Genomic DNA, 19,096 nt, shown 5'->3' on the forward strand with positions numbered 1-19,096 from the left:
ACTGAATTCACTGCCTTTTTTAACGACCCACAAGACACTAAACACGGGTATGATGATAACTGTGATTCAGAACCCAGAAAAACCCTTTCCGGAATAGATCTTATTATTTTATAGTATATAAAAGATTAATTTAACTGATAAAATATAAAAAGATCTAAAAATACATCTATCACCAGCCAGAAAATTATAAGGGTAATTAGAGTTCTGTATTCACCATATTTATATTGCCATTATAATTATATAGCAGTTGCAATTTATTCTTAATTTGCTGTATTTATTTTAATTGTATTCATTTCAGTGCTTTACTTTTATGCTTTCAGTGACCCATTTTTGCATGCAGCTCATTAAACTTTTATTTCCCTCTCATATTCTTATTATTCTCTACTACTTTTGTTTCTTTTTTCTTTCTCATCAGTGTCTGGGCAGTGTCTCGTTCACTACCTGTTTTTCAAAGAGAATTGGGCAGTTTTTGTCCAGCTGTTACAGAAATGAGAGCCATGCACTGTGAATGCCTTTCAAAATAAATCTTTCTGAGAAGTGAAACAGCTTTCATGGTTTTTGTTTCTGCCCCTGCACACAGTGGGTGAGGAAGGAGAAACTTAGAGAAGGGGAGAATAATGAACCGCCAACATGAGGCTGGTAGTTCGATGAGTGCACATGATGAATGACCATGGGGAGGGAGTAAAGGACCAGAGCACAAGCACAGCTATTTGTTACTCCACTGTCACAAATGTATTTTTAATGAATCTGCACCTCTGACTCCTCTGCAGAGCACTGCTGTTCCTTAAGGCCAGTGTGACCCCAATATTTCCAGGGAAGTGAACAAACCCACTTTTACGCTGGCTGTGCAATGTAAATAGCCTTCTCCTTCTGTTTGCTGAGGCCATCAGTCCACTTCCATATTATTATCCATACGTACCTGCACCGAGAATAGGGGCCACCTTAGCTTTCTGTGCCTGTGGCAGCTGTGGAGAAATTTCACCTTGAATTACTGTTTTGTGCTAAGTTGCAGATCTATTAGCAGTGCAAATCCTGCTGTATATACACCACAATCAGTGGACCAGCATGGGAAAATGCTGTTTCGGAAATCAGAATGGAGATAAGATAATTTGGTCGATTTATTATTTATCTCCTTAATTTACAAAAAAAAAAGAAAAACCTTTAAATGATTTTTGTTTGTTTCTGACTATGTGACAACATACAGGGTCAAATTGGCATAGAAGTCATTTGACATGGAACCAAATTAGCTTTGGCAAGCTGGAGGGTCTATAGTTTAGGAACGCACTGAGATCACCCTGAATGGGCTGGATGCTGATGTCATTGGGGAGATAGATGTTCCCTCTGGGGTTCCCTCCAAGATTTGTTGCAGTTATCTGTGGAAAACAATTGATTAATGGATCGAAAATCACTGTACAAAATAATTGCTGTACTGTATAGCAATTTTCTGGCACACTATACAGTTGGTAAGATGTCAAAGTTGAGATTTTATACACTGGAACAAAAAGAGAGCTCACCATATAGTATATTGCAAAATATAGTGTTTGACATGTGACTTTGAAAACAGTGCTAGTTCTGCAGTAGCCTTTTGAAGATGCATCATTTGAAATCATTTCTGCTGAGCAAGCAGACATCTAAAACATGCACAGTGAAATGGCTCTACATTTTATTTAAGACTGCTGATGAATCATCCAAACTTCAAGATGTGTGAAATACGTGAGATAGTCACACAGACTATTGTGATAACTTGATCAGCAGGATGATAGAAGGTAAAAATGATGTGGGAAAAAAAATAAAACTGGTGAAGAATCTTGTTCTATTTGTGTGCAACATTTTCAATCGCACTATAAACCTTTTTTATGTAGCAACTGCATGCTTAAAAGTATCACCACGTTGCTTTATTTTCAAGGATGCAGGGCGTGATTCAAATGACGTGTCTAGTATGCCCTCTAATATGCCACAATCAACATACATTTTCATTTGCAATAATGTGCAGTCACAGGTTTTCCAACAGTCTTTTGAGGAAATTAAACTGACCTGTCATATGTGATTTATCACAATCCATCGTAGAAGTGACTTATGCAAGGGATACATTGTGCAAAAAGCAAACACATACGACTCTACACTTCACATTGTTAACATTTTAGAAACACAACATGAAAAAATAGTCCTGAGAGGTCTCTCTCTTTCAATAAGGTGGTTCATTACTCTAAATAAAGTAATTTTCTGCAGTACTGTCATCTTTGCTCTTGAAGACCAAAGAAGATTGTCAACATTGGATTCAAACAACTGTGAGTTTCCGGCCTTCACGTATATCCAGTTAGTGTCAATCCAAGAGCTCAAGTTGGAGCTGTTGACAGCTCACTGCAGAGAAAATGTCATGTACTGCTCTATATGTCAGCAGGCAAGGACATCATATACCATCTTGGGCTTGTTATGGCTGAATTAAGGCATGCTGTTCCACTAGAGAAGGGACCCAGTTCAGAAAAGAAATGACATGGTGTTTACGAAGGAATGTCATTTTTGCTGGATGTCTCCACAGGGCCCCGCTGCCTGCCAGCTCGACTGCTCTTCGCAGAAATCTCTGCTGGCTCCAGCATCAGGTTGCGGCTGTTCTTGTTTCTGTCTTGATCTGTGACATAACTGTGGTTGTCGCTGACAAAAAAAACCCATATAAATAATTACTTAAAATCCCAATATGCACAATATTCTCAATAATCCATACTTTAAATAATTATTTAAAAGCTACATACCAAATATAAAATTAGAACAAATCCAGTCCAAATAATTGGTTCAAAGAAAACCCCAAAATAGCTAACTTTTCTTTCAATATATCTACTTTATCTTTTTATTTGAAAGAAATCACTTTACAAAGTAGAACAATTTGTGCCTCTATAAATTTTATCTACAAATTGAAAAACTACATCTCCAACAAGTTTAGGTCCGAACCTGTCTTGACTGTCCTTTGGCACTGTGCTGTCCTCATAGATTTTCAGCATTGTTTCGGTGCGATCATCAAGATGCTCCTTAGGCTCCTGAAACCTAAAAATAAACCAATACATTTATACAAAGCCGTTAGAACTCCAGATCATTTATTCTACACCTCACTGTAAAATAACCTAAGACTGTTGAAGCCTTAAATCAATGCAACATGCAGAAATAAACTTGTTAATCCAAATTTGTTGGATTTACTATAAACCAGAAGCAGACACTTGCAAGCAATGCAAAAATTAGAAATAAAATAAATTTATAAAGTAACTAATTCACATGATTTATTTATCTACTTTTTTCAGCAAAATAAATGCTGGTAAAAACATCCAGTCATGACATAATGAGTATAGTAACAACTTTTACTACACCTGGGCTCAAGCCTCTCTTTGACTTTAGCGATTGACAGGATATAAGGGCTAATCTGTCTGGCGATGGTGGTTAAGTAAGAGTTCTCCTGTTTCAGCTGCATCAGGTCATAAAGCTGAGCTACAGATCAGAGAAGAATTAAGGCAGATTTTACACAACAAAAGAAAGAGAAGTAATTAGGGAATTAGGCAACTGTGAATTTGTGTTGTCACTGCTGGACAAAAACCTTCATAGATCTCCTGCTCGTTATTCACCATCTGCAAAGTTTCATCCCAGATCTGTTTAGAAAAGAACAAATTTACATTAATGGATTTATTGTGTATCGGAAACAACTGACACGGTTGGCAAATATAATGTGAAGGAAAGAAACACATTAAAGTCAAACAAAAGTTCTACCGTTTATATTTTAAATAGAAATAATTTACACAACTTTGTAGTAATAATCGAAAAGTTTCTGCCTTAACCATGCCTGGAATCTGGTACTTTAAAAGATTTTATAATCAATTTAATAAAGTCTTTAAATAATTTTATTTAACAAAACTTTTTTGTAGAAACATGAGTTCTGACAACGTAAAAAAAATTTTCAGTTTCATTATTCTGTAAATAGAGCCTGTGCAAATGGGGATCGTTTTCATGTTTCTGTTGTGTGGGTTTCCTTACAATTTAATTTAATATTAAAATAAAAAAAATCTTTCTATATTATTTCAGGGATAACACCAGAAATTCAGCAAAGTGTGTGCATTTGACATTTTTGAAATGCCAGTGACCATAAGCACAAAGTTCAAACCTCTGGTCTTTAAATACTCACCTCTTCAAACATAACTCTCATGGTTTCCACAGTGGAGTACTGAGCAGCAATTTGATTGTCAATATTCAGGGATCTGTCCAAGATCTCTCCCATTTTATCTGTGTTGATGATGGAATGGTGCTTGGTCAGGTCTCTGTGCATCTCCTGGACCTGATCCTTCAGATTCTGAATATCTGTCTGCAGAGTCTAGAATCACAGACACAGGTACAAAACATGAATGTAAAGCTTTTTGCTTTGGTGCATCTGAATATGAAAACTTTGTCATTGTTTCAAAAATTTAAAGTAAATCTTAAGGAATGAAAGTTGCTAATTTTATACTGACTCTCATTTGATCCCAGATTTTTTTTTTTTTAAGTCAGTATTTTTGATTAATCTGTTCATTTAACTTCCTTTTAAGATAACTAAAGTATTTTTCAAACGAAGTGCAGTGTTGCATTTCCCTAATATTTTTTATTATATGAGTTCTCAGATCACAATGACAGCTGTCACAATCAAAACCCTTTTCTCTCTGCTTGTGACACAACTCTTTACAGTGAATATTGAATTTACTTGCAGAACAGGACATTCTTAAGAAACATTATGCTTAAATTTTGTGTTTCACCATACAAAATTAGCTCCTGGAAAACAAACTGAGAATTAATTTTCAGATGTTACTTTTGTCTAAGAATAAGAAATCAGAAACACAGAATTCCTTATTTATAAACATAAGCAAAAACAATATCTTGATTTATTAAAGGGAATCTGATTATGTGATATTCAACTCCTGTGACATTTTAAAATTTCCCTCCAAATGAATGTTTGAACTCTAGAATGTTCTTTTTGTTGTTTTCAGTCCATTAAGAGGTGGATTTACTGGTGTGCTTATGATAACTGTTCTGCTGTACAAGCAAACTTACTACACCTTAAAGCTGTAAAGTGATAGCTGGATATTCTCTTGCAAGATTTTGGGGATTAGAGCAGAATTCATGGTGCAATCTTGGTGTATGTTGACAAGGTTCTCAAGCAAGACATTTTTTTAAGCCAGCTTTAGTTTATTTTCTTTTGAGATTTGTGTTCACACTCTTCACTCACCCGGTAGGCGTTCTCGTAGTTGCGGCAGTGCTCAGTGAAGGGAGTTTCCCTGCCTTCAGCCAGGAGGACCTTAGTGCAAATGTTCCTGTGAGATGTCGGCTTTCGCCCAAACACCGAGCCCACCGGCATCTCACTAAGAGATGGCGAGTGGCAGGGTAACGAGAGAGGGGACTGGAGCCTGCAGAGAGCACAAAACACCCAGTACAGACCCTGGCTTCTCATTTAAACATATACTTTGAACCTGTAATATGCATCTGTAAGTGCAATTTAATCTATGATATCAAGCCTTTCTCATTCTGTCAACATCAGTGAAGCAACATCATACCATCTTGTTCAATCAATAAGTCATAAAGTTTGTTCCATTTTTACATTTTCTTGTTTGATAGGCAGCTTTTAAGTTAGGCTGAAAGGTAACAATGAGTTGTCTCCTGCATTGCAATAAATGCAATAAATATTTGTAAGATTGTGGTATTAGGCCTCTGATATAAGACTTTGAGAATCCAAGTATAACCTTCAAAAACACAGTGAATCTACAATTCTAAAAGTAAAAAATTATGCAGTTCAAGTGGAGGGTAAAAAACATATATTAAAGTACAACAGAACTAAACAAATGAAACAGCTACCTGGTGCTAACTATGCAGTATCACTACTGATTTCACCAGAAACACAAGAGACCAGAATACACAGGCGGCTATACAGATTCTAAGATCTGAAGCAAAAACTTTGTAGTTGTCTTGGGCTCCATGTCAGCTGACTTACTGGCCATTTTCTCACAATCTTCTAAACATTTATGTGTAGCAGACAATCAAAATGCAAGCAAAAATTGGTATCTCATTTTCACAAACAGATTTGCAATATTTCAATTTTGTAATAAAGAGTCAATATCACCAGATTTCAAACAACTTGCAGCTATAAGAGTGAGAAATTCAGGTCTGGCTTCAACCCTTTCTCAGTGACTATTAATGTTGAAAGAAGCATAGCTGGACGTAAGTGCTTCTGTTTCATATTTAATAACCACAGAGGTTTTATTACAGATGAAAATTATAACAGCAGTAAAGCAGCATCAGTTCCTAAAATGAACCAGCCTGCAGCACTTCCCTGATCTTTAGAGGGAAATTATGACAAAAATACAGTCAGCAAGCAGGCTTTCCATCATCAACCCCTGCCTGGTTTGCATAAAGCATTGCTGTCTGTGGAGAAGATGCTTTAAGATATGAATTTTAAATTCATAAAGGACAGAGGCAAAACCTGCCAAAAAAATATTTATGAGAAGGCAGAAGGCTGCGGTGTAGTAGTTAAACTGCCACATGCTAAGGAAAATCCATTCGCCCGTTCATCTGTCAACTCTATCATCTATTCATCGCATTTGCAAGTTAATCAAAAAAGTGGTGAGTGGAAAGGAAAGATTTGATCTATGATGAGATTATGCCCTCAAAACAAAATCAAACAAATCTCTGCTTCATTCTTTAACTATTATCTTGCCAAATGCGTATTGAGGAGATATTTAAAGCTTGTGTATGTGTCGCTTATCATGCACATCATTAGTACAAATAATCAAAAAGTGATAAAATAAACAAGTATTTACCTCCAATCCATTAGGCTCCTGTGCCTCCAGTTTCCCTGTCCGGAACTAATGCAGTGACAGACCTGTTCAAAACATATATCCTCCTCTCACTGTCACACAAGTCATCCCCCACACACCCAGACTATGTCCTCACAGTGGTGACGCCAATTTAAAACCTTTCCTGTGCTAAAGCTGTGACATCAACAGTCCAACCGCTCTTGAGTGCCAACCTGCAGCCGAATCCTAGACAGTTCTGTGAAATTATGATAAAAATAGTCTCAGGCGGCCGGACACCAATCCCTGTCAAGTTTGGGTCTTGCACTTGCGGGGCGTTAAACATGTTGGAAAGAAACGTTGTCAGCATGCTGGCATTAGAGGATAGGCTTAAGGACCTGTGAATAGTTAAGAGACACTGATGTGGAAAAAGTATTTGTGTTTGTCTGCGATGGGCACAAAAACAAGGAACAGGTTATACCTACTTATGATTTCAACAATTTTTTTAAATGAACATCCTAGCCGGAAATGGTCAGTATATTTTAGATAATCTCCGCCCATGATCTATATATGCAACCATACATTCTTTCATCACCTGAATGTTGTCTGGTCACAACAAGTCCACAGCTTTCTAATTTGGGAATGCTCTCCCAATCAAGGCCCCTCATTGAACAAGGTGAATTACGTAAACATATCAGAGTACAAAGCTTACAGGGAGGTAGACAAAATAACTGACATAGCGGGATTCAGCATGGCGCCTCCTTTCCGCTGCATCTGGACTTGCAAACCATTTGGGGATTGTAAACTTGGAAGCTTTATATGTGTGAATTTTCTGCCCAGATTATTGTGTTTCTCGAAAGAACCTAAAGGATGTCAATGACACAAACTTCTATGCAGACAATTAGCAGAAGAAAACACTGCAAAGAGATGTAAAGGAGAAGATATTACCTTGTTACAACACTTGTGGAACCGGCAACAGAAGGAGGACGGCGGGATACTATCTGGAGCAGAGGCTCCAGACAACGAGCAAACTCACTCCTATACTCAGTATTGATCTAAACGAGCACAAAGACAAAATAAGTTAGTCAGTCACAAATACTTCCAAAAGAACAGGGAAATCCCAAAAAATTAACACATAACAGAAAATGGCACTATTTCAAGTGCAGAGCAATGTGGGAAGCATGAAAGGTTTTATAAAATTCTATAGTTTAGAAACAATGTCTATTATTCACAGAAAACAACACCTCAGCTCAGGGCACTTTTTTTTGCGTAATGTAAAAAAAAATTATGCAAAAGTAAAGTCGCTTTACTTTTAAAAATATCAAAACAAAATATCAAAAAATGTTTCCCTGAGTTAGTTATCAAATCAGTCAACTATTACTTAATATAAAAGAGAAAAACCTGCTGAAACAGTAACATCTTATGTTTTTCACAGTTTGAAATTCAGTTTGGCAAAACACAATTTCTGTTTTTTTCCGTAATTTGTTCATGAAGTATTCAATCTCCTTAATTTTTTTTCTTTCAGTTTTGCTTGCACCATTTGCTTTGATTTTGCACTGGATTCACAACTCAGATTGCACTAATTACAAGCAGATGCAAGCTTTATTTTTGCTTGAACTTTTTCATTTTCAAAACTCCAGGTTCTGACTTGATGAACCTGGTCTTTGTCCTGAAAGTTTCCAAACTTTCAGAACAACATCTGAAAGGTGGAATTCCACCAGCAAGGGAATTTTCAGTCAATAATCAATGCCTTAGATATTAAGAATGTGTGGAATAATGCAACCCTTTGACAGATTAAAAATAACATTGGTTACATTGAAAATGTATGAAACTTAAAAAAGAAACACTTCTGGACCATTACACTGTTTTAGTTTTGCTCAGTTTACAAAAAAAATGTTCTTTGATTTATTTTAGCACTGTGGCTGTGTGCACACGTGCCGCATAACAGAGGATTTCAGCAGTCACTATTTTCCCACATAATCTACATTTTACAAAATGCTTTCATCTTAGAAAATCATCTTTGAAGATGTGCAACTATCCCTTCTGCCTGTAATTTATTAACTATATGTATGGATGGGCTTCCTCTAAATGCATGCATAATGCTATCATAAGTTACAGCTGTTTGTGTTTTGGTTCTCCCCACCGTGATCACATCTTAATCCTGTTTGCATTTTGGCCTTAAGCAAAACCCATCATTACAAATGTCAAATTTACATTTTCAAACCTGAATTTGAATATGAACATGTAGCACACACAAATTTATGATTAAATCTAAACCTTATATTAGTTGGTTGGCATTTCAGTGGTGCTGAGCTAAAAAGAAAAAAGGTCAAACTGCATTGTTAAGGAGACAAACATCAAATTGTTTAAAAAGTCAGTGTGCCAGCATTTTCAATGCATTTTAGCTCTAGATGAGTGCCTTGTACTCACTTTGCTGCTTTGCACTGGCCGCAGTCGATGAGGGAGTTTCGCAATCCTCTTCAGCCTCTCCATGAGTTGCTGTGCAAGCAAGAATATCCGGGTTTGATTCAGTGACCTGCTTCACCTCAATGAGGAGTTATGGACAGCCTCAATTTAAAAGCCAATTCAATCCAATAAATACAGTAACCTTTCTCTTGCCAATAAAACTTCCTTCAAAAAACAGTTAACTTTTTGTCTTCAGAGTTTTTTGCTAAGAAAGCATAGGTCATTTATTAAAAGAAAGCACTGTATCTATCTTTTGGTCTTTTTTCATTTTCTTATGAGTCTGTTCTCTATTTCTGCAAGTTATTGTTGTTTTGAACTTCTCTGTTTTCTGTATATTTTTTTTATTCTGCATATTTATACATAGCTCATTGTAACTTGTATTGGTGTGTTGCTCCATTTTTACATTTTGCATTGTTCTGACTAAGTGCAATAATAAACCCTTCAGTTGTTAATCTGGATATAGGATACTTACATATCCCATATCCAGAAACTCATATTTGTTGGCTGAGCTGAGAAAGGCTGAGCAGGTGACCAGATGGACCTAAAAACATCAGAAGAAGGAACAAAAAGTATTAAAGTCTACAAAAGAAAGAACATTTCCATAAATAATAACCGAAGGCCTTCGACATCTAGCTCTGGTTTCCAGAGTCATTATCTGTTTGAGTTATTGAAAGTTGGCCTAACAACATTTAGTAAATGTAAGTTTGCTTACATTTACTAAATTCTAATTTGTGTCATATTTCTGTATTGATTCCCCATCCAAAGTAAATGATGAGTTGTCTTTCCAATAGTGGTAAAATGTTTGGCCTTTAGTATGACATCGTCATTGGTATCAAGTTGTGATCTTGAACTCACCTGAAGTGTTGGAAGTAGAGCAGTGAGGTGAGACAGTTGCTCCTTTAATGCTTTCTCCTTCTCCTCGTGCTGACTGCAAACACACACCACACACACAAGTATGTAAGACAACACCTTTAAACTTGTGCATGCCACAGTACACAGAGGATTCAGCTCAGGAGGTGCAACCAAAAACAACACACTCAGTATTTCCAGGAGTTAATCTATCTGTCTTCTCCTATAACAAACGCACAGATGCAGACACACAAAGCATGACATAAATAGCCTTTAACATCCTTCTGGGAACACAAACCACTGGATGGTTTCCAGGCAATAGAGAGAGCACGAGATGGATTTAGACATAGATGCACTTTGCTGGATCTCAAAATTGTTTTCATTCAGTCACACACACTTACCCACAAGGCATTCAATACACAGCAAATTCCTGATGGTGTTACTTTAAAGATTATGCTTTGGATTCACTCATTAGAGATGACAATTTGCAGGTTTTTTAAGAATGGCCAGAATACATAAAGCACCTGATATCAGTACGCTTGAGTAATAACTCCAATTATAGTTTAAAAGGTAATCTAACCTAATGAACTAGCCAGATTTAAACTTAAAAGAACATTCATTCAAACTTTAAGTGAGTCTTTATTGCAGTTTAGAAGTCATATTTTCATAATGTAATGCCTAACACTGTCTGCCATAATGTAGGTAATAGTTTTTGCCAAATCACCTGAAATGAGGAAACACAAACAGACTATAATGCCTGCAGGCTGCCTCAAGTTTCCTGCCACAGTTGGTTGATAAATCTTTAGCCTTTGTAAGTAAAAATGCTCTTCATCTGGCTTCACTTTCAGTTATTATCTTCACACAAGTTCTAAATATTATTGTTAAAATTACAGCATATTTCTACAGAAGTGATTTTAACTCAGCATTCCAATTATTAAACATGGAAATTATCCAATAAATTGTGTTTGATGCTGAGCAGATTATTCTGAGAAAAATAAGGTGCTATTCATCACCTTTGAAGTCATTGCAACAAAGTGTAACAATAAAAAACATGAACTCAACTCAAGTCATGAGAGTAATACAATAACACTATGATACACAATTGTGGCAAAACATAGACATATATTGAGACAATGCTCATCTTTACAGATATTTATTTTACCTCTGAGCTGCTTTCAGCAGAGTCTTTTTCCTCTCTGCAAGCCTTTCCTGTCAAATGAGAAGAGAAAAAAATCCCCCATTATCTTCACAATGATGTGAAAATGGCCTTGAGCTTTGCAGTACCTAATAAATTCTCAAGGTTGTGAAAAGAAATGGCTTAAATTGTACAGTGTACTTCCCTGTTCTCTTGATTTGTTAAAAATAGTTGTGTTTTCTAACATTTAGATTAATAGAGACATCCAGTGGCCAAATAGCGCTAATGGAGCCAGATGGAGGACATGGCAATTGCAAATGACTAAAATGATGGCATATTTGAATCTTGTGTTTTGAAGAAAGATGTGAAATCACTGTGCAGGTTACTATGTCCACAGAAAAAACTGGAATAGAATTTACATCTGAAAAGAGGGAACAGTTTTTCCTCTTATTACTTTTGGACCATGGGTAGTTATCATGTTAGGAAGGTTCAAGAAGGATGTGTATTTTAAGAGGATGTTTACTCTACTTCACTCTTTAAAAATATAATGGTGAAAGAAACATTGTTTTTAACAAGAGGGTATCATAGCTAGAAACTGTACTTGAGTCATGTTACTTCAAAATAATACTTTAAAACTTATATAGAAGAGAATGTAAAGAAAAATTATTCATGGTATTAATTTCCCCAAAGTTACTCAAGAATGTCTATCAATTTATTATGTTATTTAATCTTTTGTGGTTTTATTTAGAAAACTAAATTGTTCAGATGCTTCAAAACAGTTTTGTGCCTTATTTTTTTCTTTATGTCTTTTTCTCAACTCAGCTGATTTCAGGTTTTGCAATATTAAAACAAATATTTTGTGATTTCTATAAACACATAAACCCTTCTAAATATGTATGTCAGGATACCATTCATATAATTGATCAGGAAATATATAAATAGAGTTTATATTGATAGTTTCAGGAAACAAAGAGAGCAATAAAAGGAAGAACAATATAAAGAAATAGACCTGCAAACTGTTGAACAGACTACAGATAGCACTTTCTTCTTCCTCTACATTCAGACGCACTTCCCCTATCATTGACCTCAGCAGGTGGATTGCTTCTCCAGTTGAGGTCTGCAGCTCCTTCACCACCTGCAGTTAAAAGGCAAGGTCATTGTGAACAGTTAATGAAGGCACTCAAATCTTCATAAAAATCACTTGTATTGAAAAAAAAATACTTAATGAAAATTAGAAAACACACCAGCTAAACATTATTTTATTACAACTGTTGAAAGTTTAACTAATTCACAATACAACATGTTGCTGTCTGCATCATAAATTTGTAAAAGAACAGACATGAGGTGCTCACCAGCACAGCCTGGTCCAACATCTCACAACCCTGTGCATAAGCTGTTTCAATGTCGATGCAGTGAGTACGACTCTCTCTGCAAAAAGATAGTCACTTAAAAACAAAACAAAACTGCCTGCACCAATTCATAATAGAGGAACAAAAGTATAACAATCATGATATGAATTTACTCACACTTGCATATCTCTGAAACATTTGATGCATAGCATTGATTTATTCTCTGTTGAGAAAAGGATGTAGGGCTCCTCATGTAGAGCTGCAGAGAGAAATTTGTTTTAACTGCTGCATGGACAAAAGTCAAGATTTATAAGAAATTGCAGGGCATGGCTCTCAATAAAAGTGTTATTTGTGAATATAACTCGTAATTTACTCTTAGACTGACAAATATTTGTTGTAACACATTTAAACAACAAGTTTGGAACCACTTTAACAAATAACCAACCATTTTGCCCAAGAATATGATTAACATGGGGCAGGAAATCTATCCAGAGCCCAGGAGGGTGCACAGCTCTCTGCCTGTTAGTCTATAATTACTGCGGAGTAAATTACAGGTGGCACTCACAGCATTTTCTGTGTTTGGCTTTGGTGCGTTTGGCCAACGACACAATCTCGTGGTGGGAAAACATTCTGGCCTTGTGTGTCAGCTCTCGGCAGGTGGTACAAAGCGGCTGGCTGCAAGTGTTACAGTAGTACATCAGACCTGTGTCCTGAGTACAGATGAGAAAGCAAAACATAGAGACAAATAATTATTCATATTAAGAGATCAAAGTTCACATCTGATTAGGAGAACATGACTAAATGTTACAAATAAAATATAAAAGAACTAGATGATTTTTTGTAATAATGTAGAACATAATACTTTTTCAATTACAACAATACTGTAAACTGATTTTTTGGGGGCTTTTGTCTTAATGTTCATAAAATGATGCAAATGAAACCTTTTTGTTGCTTTCTTGGTCACAGTTGGCACAAAGCACCGTCTCCTCAACATCTGCGTTGTTGTCCACAAGGAACTTCAACAGACGATCCTCTGGTGGGAGGGCATTATTTCCTTTAATCATTGAGTGGTATCTAGAGAAAGCAGATAGAAAGCAAACTCTTAGGAGAAATAAGTCATTCATTGGAAAGTTGTTGTTATTTTTTACGTTACTCATTTTCAGTGCATAAGAATTTATTTTTAATGTTTTTCCGACAGCACATTAATTTGAATGCAAAACCATTGGAGTAAGAAATTCTCATAATTCTCATTGGATGAATGTTCATCAAGACAATTCAGACATTATATTCATCTTTTTCTTTTTCTTTTGGAAGTTTTTATATTTTTGAAAATTGAAAAGTCAAATTAAAAACAATAATTTAGGGAATGCATTTTGTACGACGAAAGCAAGAAAACTCTCCTTGATATGAAGAAACCACTTGAAAAATAAATAAATGAAAAGAAAATGGATACTCTATAAAAAAAATTATATAAAGATGAAAATCTACAAAGCTGTCAGTTTTACAAAAAATTTTAAAAAGGAAGTTGTTCATTGTGGAGCAGTTTCAAAACAATACTAGTGGGGGCAGCAGAGACTTCCGAAATGAGATGAATCACCGAATAAGAAAACCCGGAAGTCGATCAAGCGTGTTCTCAGCGGTGTGTCATCCAGAAAGTTCTGGCAAGTGAAATCTTTTACCAGTAAATGACAGCGTGCAAGTTTTCACTCTGATAGGATTATATCCGGCGTTTAAGATGTCGCTTATTTCCGAGGAAAATGTTCGCGGTGGGAACGTTTTTAGGGATCTTAGTGCGGACGACGAAGAGTGGCAGCCCACCGAGATAGAGAGCTTGTGTATGAACTGCTACCAAAACGGCACGACCCGCATGCTCCTCACTAAAATCCCCTTCTTCAAAGAAATCATCGTCAGCTCCTTCAGCTGTGCTCACTGCGATTGGTCCAACACCGAGATCCAGTCTGCGGGCCGAATCCAGGACCAGGGGGTCCGTTACACCCTCAAAGTCAAAACAAAGCAGGATTTGAACCGGGAGGTTGTGAAGGCGGACTGCGCGATCACCAGGATCCCTGAGCTGGATTTCGAGATACCTCCTTTTACCCAGAAAGGTTCGCTTTCTACCATCGAGGGGTTGTTGGACCGAGCAGTAGCCGGGCTGGAGCAGGACCAGCCTGCCAGACGGGCTGCCGAACCGCAGATGGCGGAGAAAATAGACGAGTTCATCCAGAAGCTGAAGAAGCTCAAAGATGTTGAACACGAATTCACGCTGGTAATTGAGGATCCATCGGGGAACAGTTTTGTGGAAAATCCTCTGGCGCCTCAAAAGGACGAGGCTCTGACAGTGACCCGGTTCAAGAGGACCGCCCAACAGGACCAGCAGCTGGGAATACGGCCAGAGGATGACCAGGTGGAGGAGCATTCAGGGAACGACCTGGAAGCTATGAGAGGAGAGGTCCTGGTGTTCCCCACAAACTGCCCAGAGTGCAATGCGCCCGCATCCACCAATATGAAGCTGGTCCAGATCCCCCACTTCAAGGAGGTCATCATCATGGCCACCAACTGTGACAACTGTGGCCACCGGACCAACGAGGTCAAATCCGGTGGAGCTACGGAGCCACTTGGCACCAGGATCACGCTGCACGTCACTGACGCTTCAGACATGACCAGAGACTTGCTAAAGTCAGAGACATGCTCTGTCCTCATCCCGGAGCTGGAATTTGAGCTGGGAATGGCAGCTCTGGGTGGGAAGTTCACCACGCTGGAGGGGCTGCTGCAAGACATTAAGGACCTGACTGTCTCCAAAAACCCCTTCATCTGCGGTGACAGCAGCTCCACTGACCGGCTGGAGAAGCTAAAGGAGTTTGGGCAGAAGATAGAGAAAATCCTGGCAGGAGAAATGAAAGTGCACGTCATCCTGGACGATCCAGCAGGGAACAGCTACATGCAGAATGTGTACGCTCCAGAGGCGGACCCTGAGATGACTGTGGAGAAGTACACTCGCACATTCGATCAGAATGAAGAGTTGGGCCTAAACGACATGAAGACTGAAAATTACCAAGAAGAAAACTGAACTGAACTCAAATGCTGGAATGAACTGATAATTGGAAACGTCTGCACAGACCCAGTGTTACATTGTATCCATATTTTCTCTCATTTGCATGTTTTATTTTAAAAACTGGGTGAATTATTGCTTTCAAAAAGCCTTGTTGTAAACTTAAACAATTCTAAGTTGTTGTAATGTGTAGTAATTAAACAGTTCATATAAAGAAAACCTGCTTTGTAAAAACAAAAACACTTATAGTTAATAAAGATAAATGTCAACTCAAAGCTGTGCATTCCTGTGGCATTCCAGAAGATGGCGCTGTTTTACTGTGAATTTAAAGATTTAGCTTTCAGAAGACCGCACACTGTGAGACAAATTAATCTTTTTATACACCCCAGATTGTGCCTTAATCTAAATAACATTACATAAATTGATGTGATGCTGGCTCTGTTCATGTTTGGCAGACAATTGTGGTTAATATAAAGGTTTACATCTAGAATTAAATTTCAATGTTCATTTTCTTTACATATTTGCTTCTGACAGCCAGCATGTACAATGCACTGAACAGGTTCTTTATGTTTAAATACTTTAAGTCTGGGTTACTTGGGAAGGTTTATGGAATAGCTGGCAGTGTTTTCTTAATCTTATAATTTCTTGCTGCCATTCATAAATGTAAGATATAAAAATATTGGAAGTAGAAAAAAAAGAAACTTGCTGCTAGAGAGCAAGCTTTTTTTTTTCCAGAGCAAGAATTTGTGCATAAAAATAGAGCTGTACAAGATGTGTGGACAGTGTTACAATGCATATGTTTGCTATTGCCAAAGCATGATTAGACGTAAAATTTTGTTGCCTCATTTTACTAAAACTGTAGTCGCCTTCTGATGTCTTTGGCCAGGCAGAGGAACTTTAACTGTTCACCGTAAATGGATGGACTGAAATTATATTGCACTTTTCCAGTCATTTTGACGACTCAAAGCGCTTTACACATTCACCCATTTGCACACATATTCATACACCAACATGCTGATTTGGGGTTAAGTCCCTTGCCCAGAGGCACATCGACATATGGCAGGAGGAAGCTGGAATGGAACCTACAACCTGCCAATCGCAAGACGACTACTCTGCCATACAGCCACAGTCCTATCCACCTGAGTGACTCAGGAAGATGATAGGGGCAAAAATGGAAAAGAATAGTTTAGAAAATTAAACATTATTGCAAGCTAAGATAATGCAGCTCTACCTGAAAATGTAATTACATTTTATATGTGAAAAACTGGTGAATCAAAAACCTTGTTCAAAGTAAGACCAGTAAGCACCAAAGGAGCTAACATCATGTTAAAATTGGATTTACCAGCTAATGTATCTATTTTTCGCAACATTAACCACTCTTATTAAATTGAAATAGTCCAAAGTCTGCTTCGTTTTGATTCAGTTACGCTGATGCAATTGTTCCCAACACTCTGCTGTACATGTTTTATCTTGTTTTCATTACTGGGCTTCCACTAATAGATTAGTGAATTGCTAAATTACATGGCTCTCGAATGAGCAGCTGTTGTGGAAGAAAAAGATGAAAATAGAAACTGGCATTCAGTATTCTAAGAACAAATAACAGCGCACTGATTTGATGCCTGTAGGGTTGTTGTTCCTAACATACTGATACTTCTATGTTCTGTGGACAATATATCTTCTATTGATATTACCTGGGCTTGTGCTGACTAACTCTCCACAGGTGAAAATGCAACAGTTAGCATCTCAAACAACAAATACAGCACAATGAAATTTGTTGTCCTGGAATATAACATCATATAGGTGGGAAAAATGTGTAACTATCCAGCTACAGTTTTCCAAGAAAGGCTGTTTGAATAGGAGTTATTTTTTTAGCCTAAAACTGTTTTTTGTTCAGATCAATATCTGCTATTTTGAACTGTGATTCTGTTTTTGCCTGTCTTGCCAGTCTGATCTAATATTGACTATCACTTCTATCAGAGAAAACTGATATGACTGACCTGAAGGTGACTGTGTACCACACTTTCTCCCTATAAAAGGAATGAAACAGGTTGCTGTGGTATCATGTGACTGCTTTTGATTATCCTAAGCTGACAGCACTGCTGCCAAATACCAGTATGCTTTGTTCGCTATGTGACCAGGCTTAATGGAACTTTTCGCCCCTTTCAGTGTTAGAGCCAAAAGCTAAATAAGAGAGTGGGGTGACCCTGCAGCTGCTTCAGCCACTCTGACCTACCCATACCTGGACATGATTTAGATCACAATAGTCTCTAAATAATAACAAAATTTGTTGGGAGGCTCTTTATGTTTGAAGGTAAAACTAGACAACTGCTCATACCTAGGTATGAACCTATTGATTTAAGGTCCAATGCAACTTGTCAGAGGTTGTAATGCCAAAGAAATATGTCTGTAGACTACCAAAAACATCTCTTCTCGGCCTTGGACTCAGTGTTTTCACTTTATTTAAGGATTTGTGGTTTACCATCATATGTCACGTTGCGGATCAAGTATCCAGTGCAAGCCTCATAATCTAAACTGAGCATGACCAACTGCAAAGTTTCATCTCTTACCCACAGAGGGGGCAGCTGAGGCGGCAGTCATTGGTCCGACCTCTTAGGCAGCGGGCGCAGAAGATATGGTAGCAGTCCAATAAACATGGGGACTTGTACTGCTCATGGCATAAGTGACACACCAGGGGGTGGACGTTAGCACAGTCCACCTCAAACAGGTTGACAACATTGGTGAAGATCCCTCCTGCCATCTAAAGACAGAACAGGTGAATAATGACAAACAAAGAGAATAGGATGGCTTAAATCATTTCATCACTTGAAATAAAACATATGTGGCGTGGTGTTAAATAACAGTCCAAATATTTCAGTCATTTTAAGAGAGGCTAAGCTGGCAGACATAGCAAGCACATAGATACAACAAGCTGAAAATGAGTTGAACATGCAGAACTTTTTACTCTTACCACTCAATCACGTGTTAAGTGAACAGAGATTTGGTAACTACATAAAATATACACAACACCAGAGTTACTGTGAACAACATCAAGATAAGACTTACTGTAAATGTAGCAGGCTTGTCTGCAGAAAGAACAGAGAGCCACTGTCTTACCTTTCAGTGGTGCTATCAGCTACCCCCAGCAGGAATGACAGCAATGCAGAAACTCTTCAATAGTCGGCTGATGGGGTCTGTCCACCAGGCAGCTGACAACTCACACCTCGTGCCAGCCCCCCAATGTTGCCAAAGTTCAAAAGGGACATTTAATATTCTTGCTGCTGTCTGTGAGTGCAGTTGTCCAGATTACAAAGCTTTCTGACATTGCACCTCGTGCTACAGAAGAGTAAAATGAGACTAAACAAAAAATTTTTACATTACCAGTAACTATAAAATATGTAATTTACTAATTGTATTTTTAGTTTTACTTTTCTCTTTTGTGTAAAATTCTTCTGAAACA

At 37.5% G+C, this 19,096-nt stretch overlaps 2 protein-coding genes across 4 annotated transcripts; one reads left to right on the forward strand and one right to left on the reverse strand.

Moving 5' to 3' along the window:
* Nucleotides 1-1,873: 1,873 nt before the first annotated feature.
* On the reverse strand, nt 1,874-18,785 carry rnf207a (ring finger protein 207a). Of its 3 annotated transcripts, none has more exons than XM_055050390.1 (19): nt 18,754-18,785; nt 18,207-18,397; nt 13,532-13,664; nt 13,156-13,300; nt 12,768-12,849; nt 12,594-12,669; nt 12,251-12,376; nt 11,269-11,315; nt 10,113-10,185; nt 9,730-9,798; nt 9,222-9,290; nt 7,740-7,846; nt 6,819-6,863; nt 5,234-5,411; nt 4,163-4,348; nt 3,581-3,632; nt 3,357-3,474; nt 2,947-3,039; nt 1,874-2,652 (listed from the first exon to the last, which is right to left on the reverse strand). In XM_055050390.1, the coding sequence occupies exons 2-19, from the start codon at nt 18,395-18,397 to the stop codon at nt 2,502-2,504; spliced, it is 1,941 nt and encodes a 646-aa protein (XP_054906365.1). In that variant the 5' UTR covers nt 18,754-18,785; the 3' UTR covers nt 1,874-2,501. The 3 variants fall into 3 exon arrangements, with proteins under 3 accessions (XP_054906365.1, XP_054906364.1, XP_054906366.1); XM_055050389.1 differs by having other exon boundaries at nt 18,703-18,754; XM_055050391.1 differs by lacking the exon at nt 6,819-6,863 and having other exon boundaries at nt 18,703-18,754.
* zpr1 (ZPR1 zinc finger) lies at nt 14,201-15,908 on the forward strand. The gene has a single exon (XM_055050392.1). The coding sequence runs from the start codon at nt 14,326-14,328 to the stop codon at nt 15,655-15,657; it is 1,332 nt and encodes a 443-aa protein (XP_054906367.1). The 5' UTR covers nt 14,201-14,325; the 3' UTR covers nt 15,658-15,908.
* Nucleotides 18,786-19,096: the final 311 nt, after the last annotated feature.

The sequence above is a fragment of the Poeciliopsis prolifica genome, unplaced genomic scaffold (assembly GCF_027474105.1).
Source record: "Poeciliopsis prolifica strain line A6 unplaced genomic scaffold, Auburn_PproV2 SCAFFOLD030, whole genome shotgun sequence".
Taxonomy (NCBI): Eukaryota; Metazoa; Chordata; class Actinopteri; order Cyprinodontiformes; family Poeciliidae; genus Poeciliopsis; species Poeciliopsis prolifica.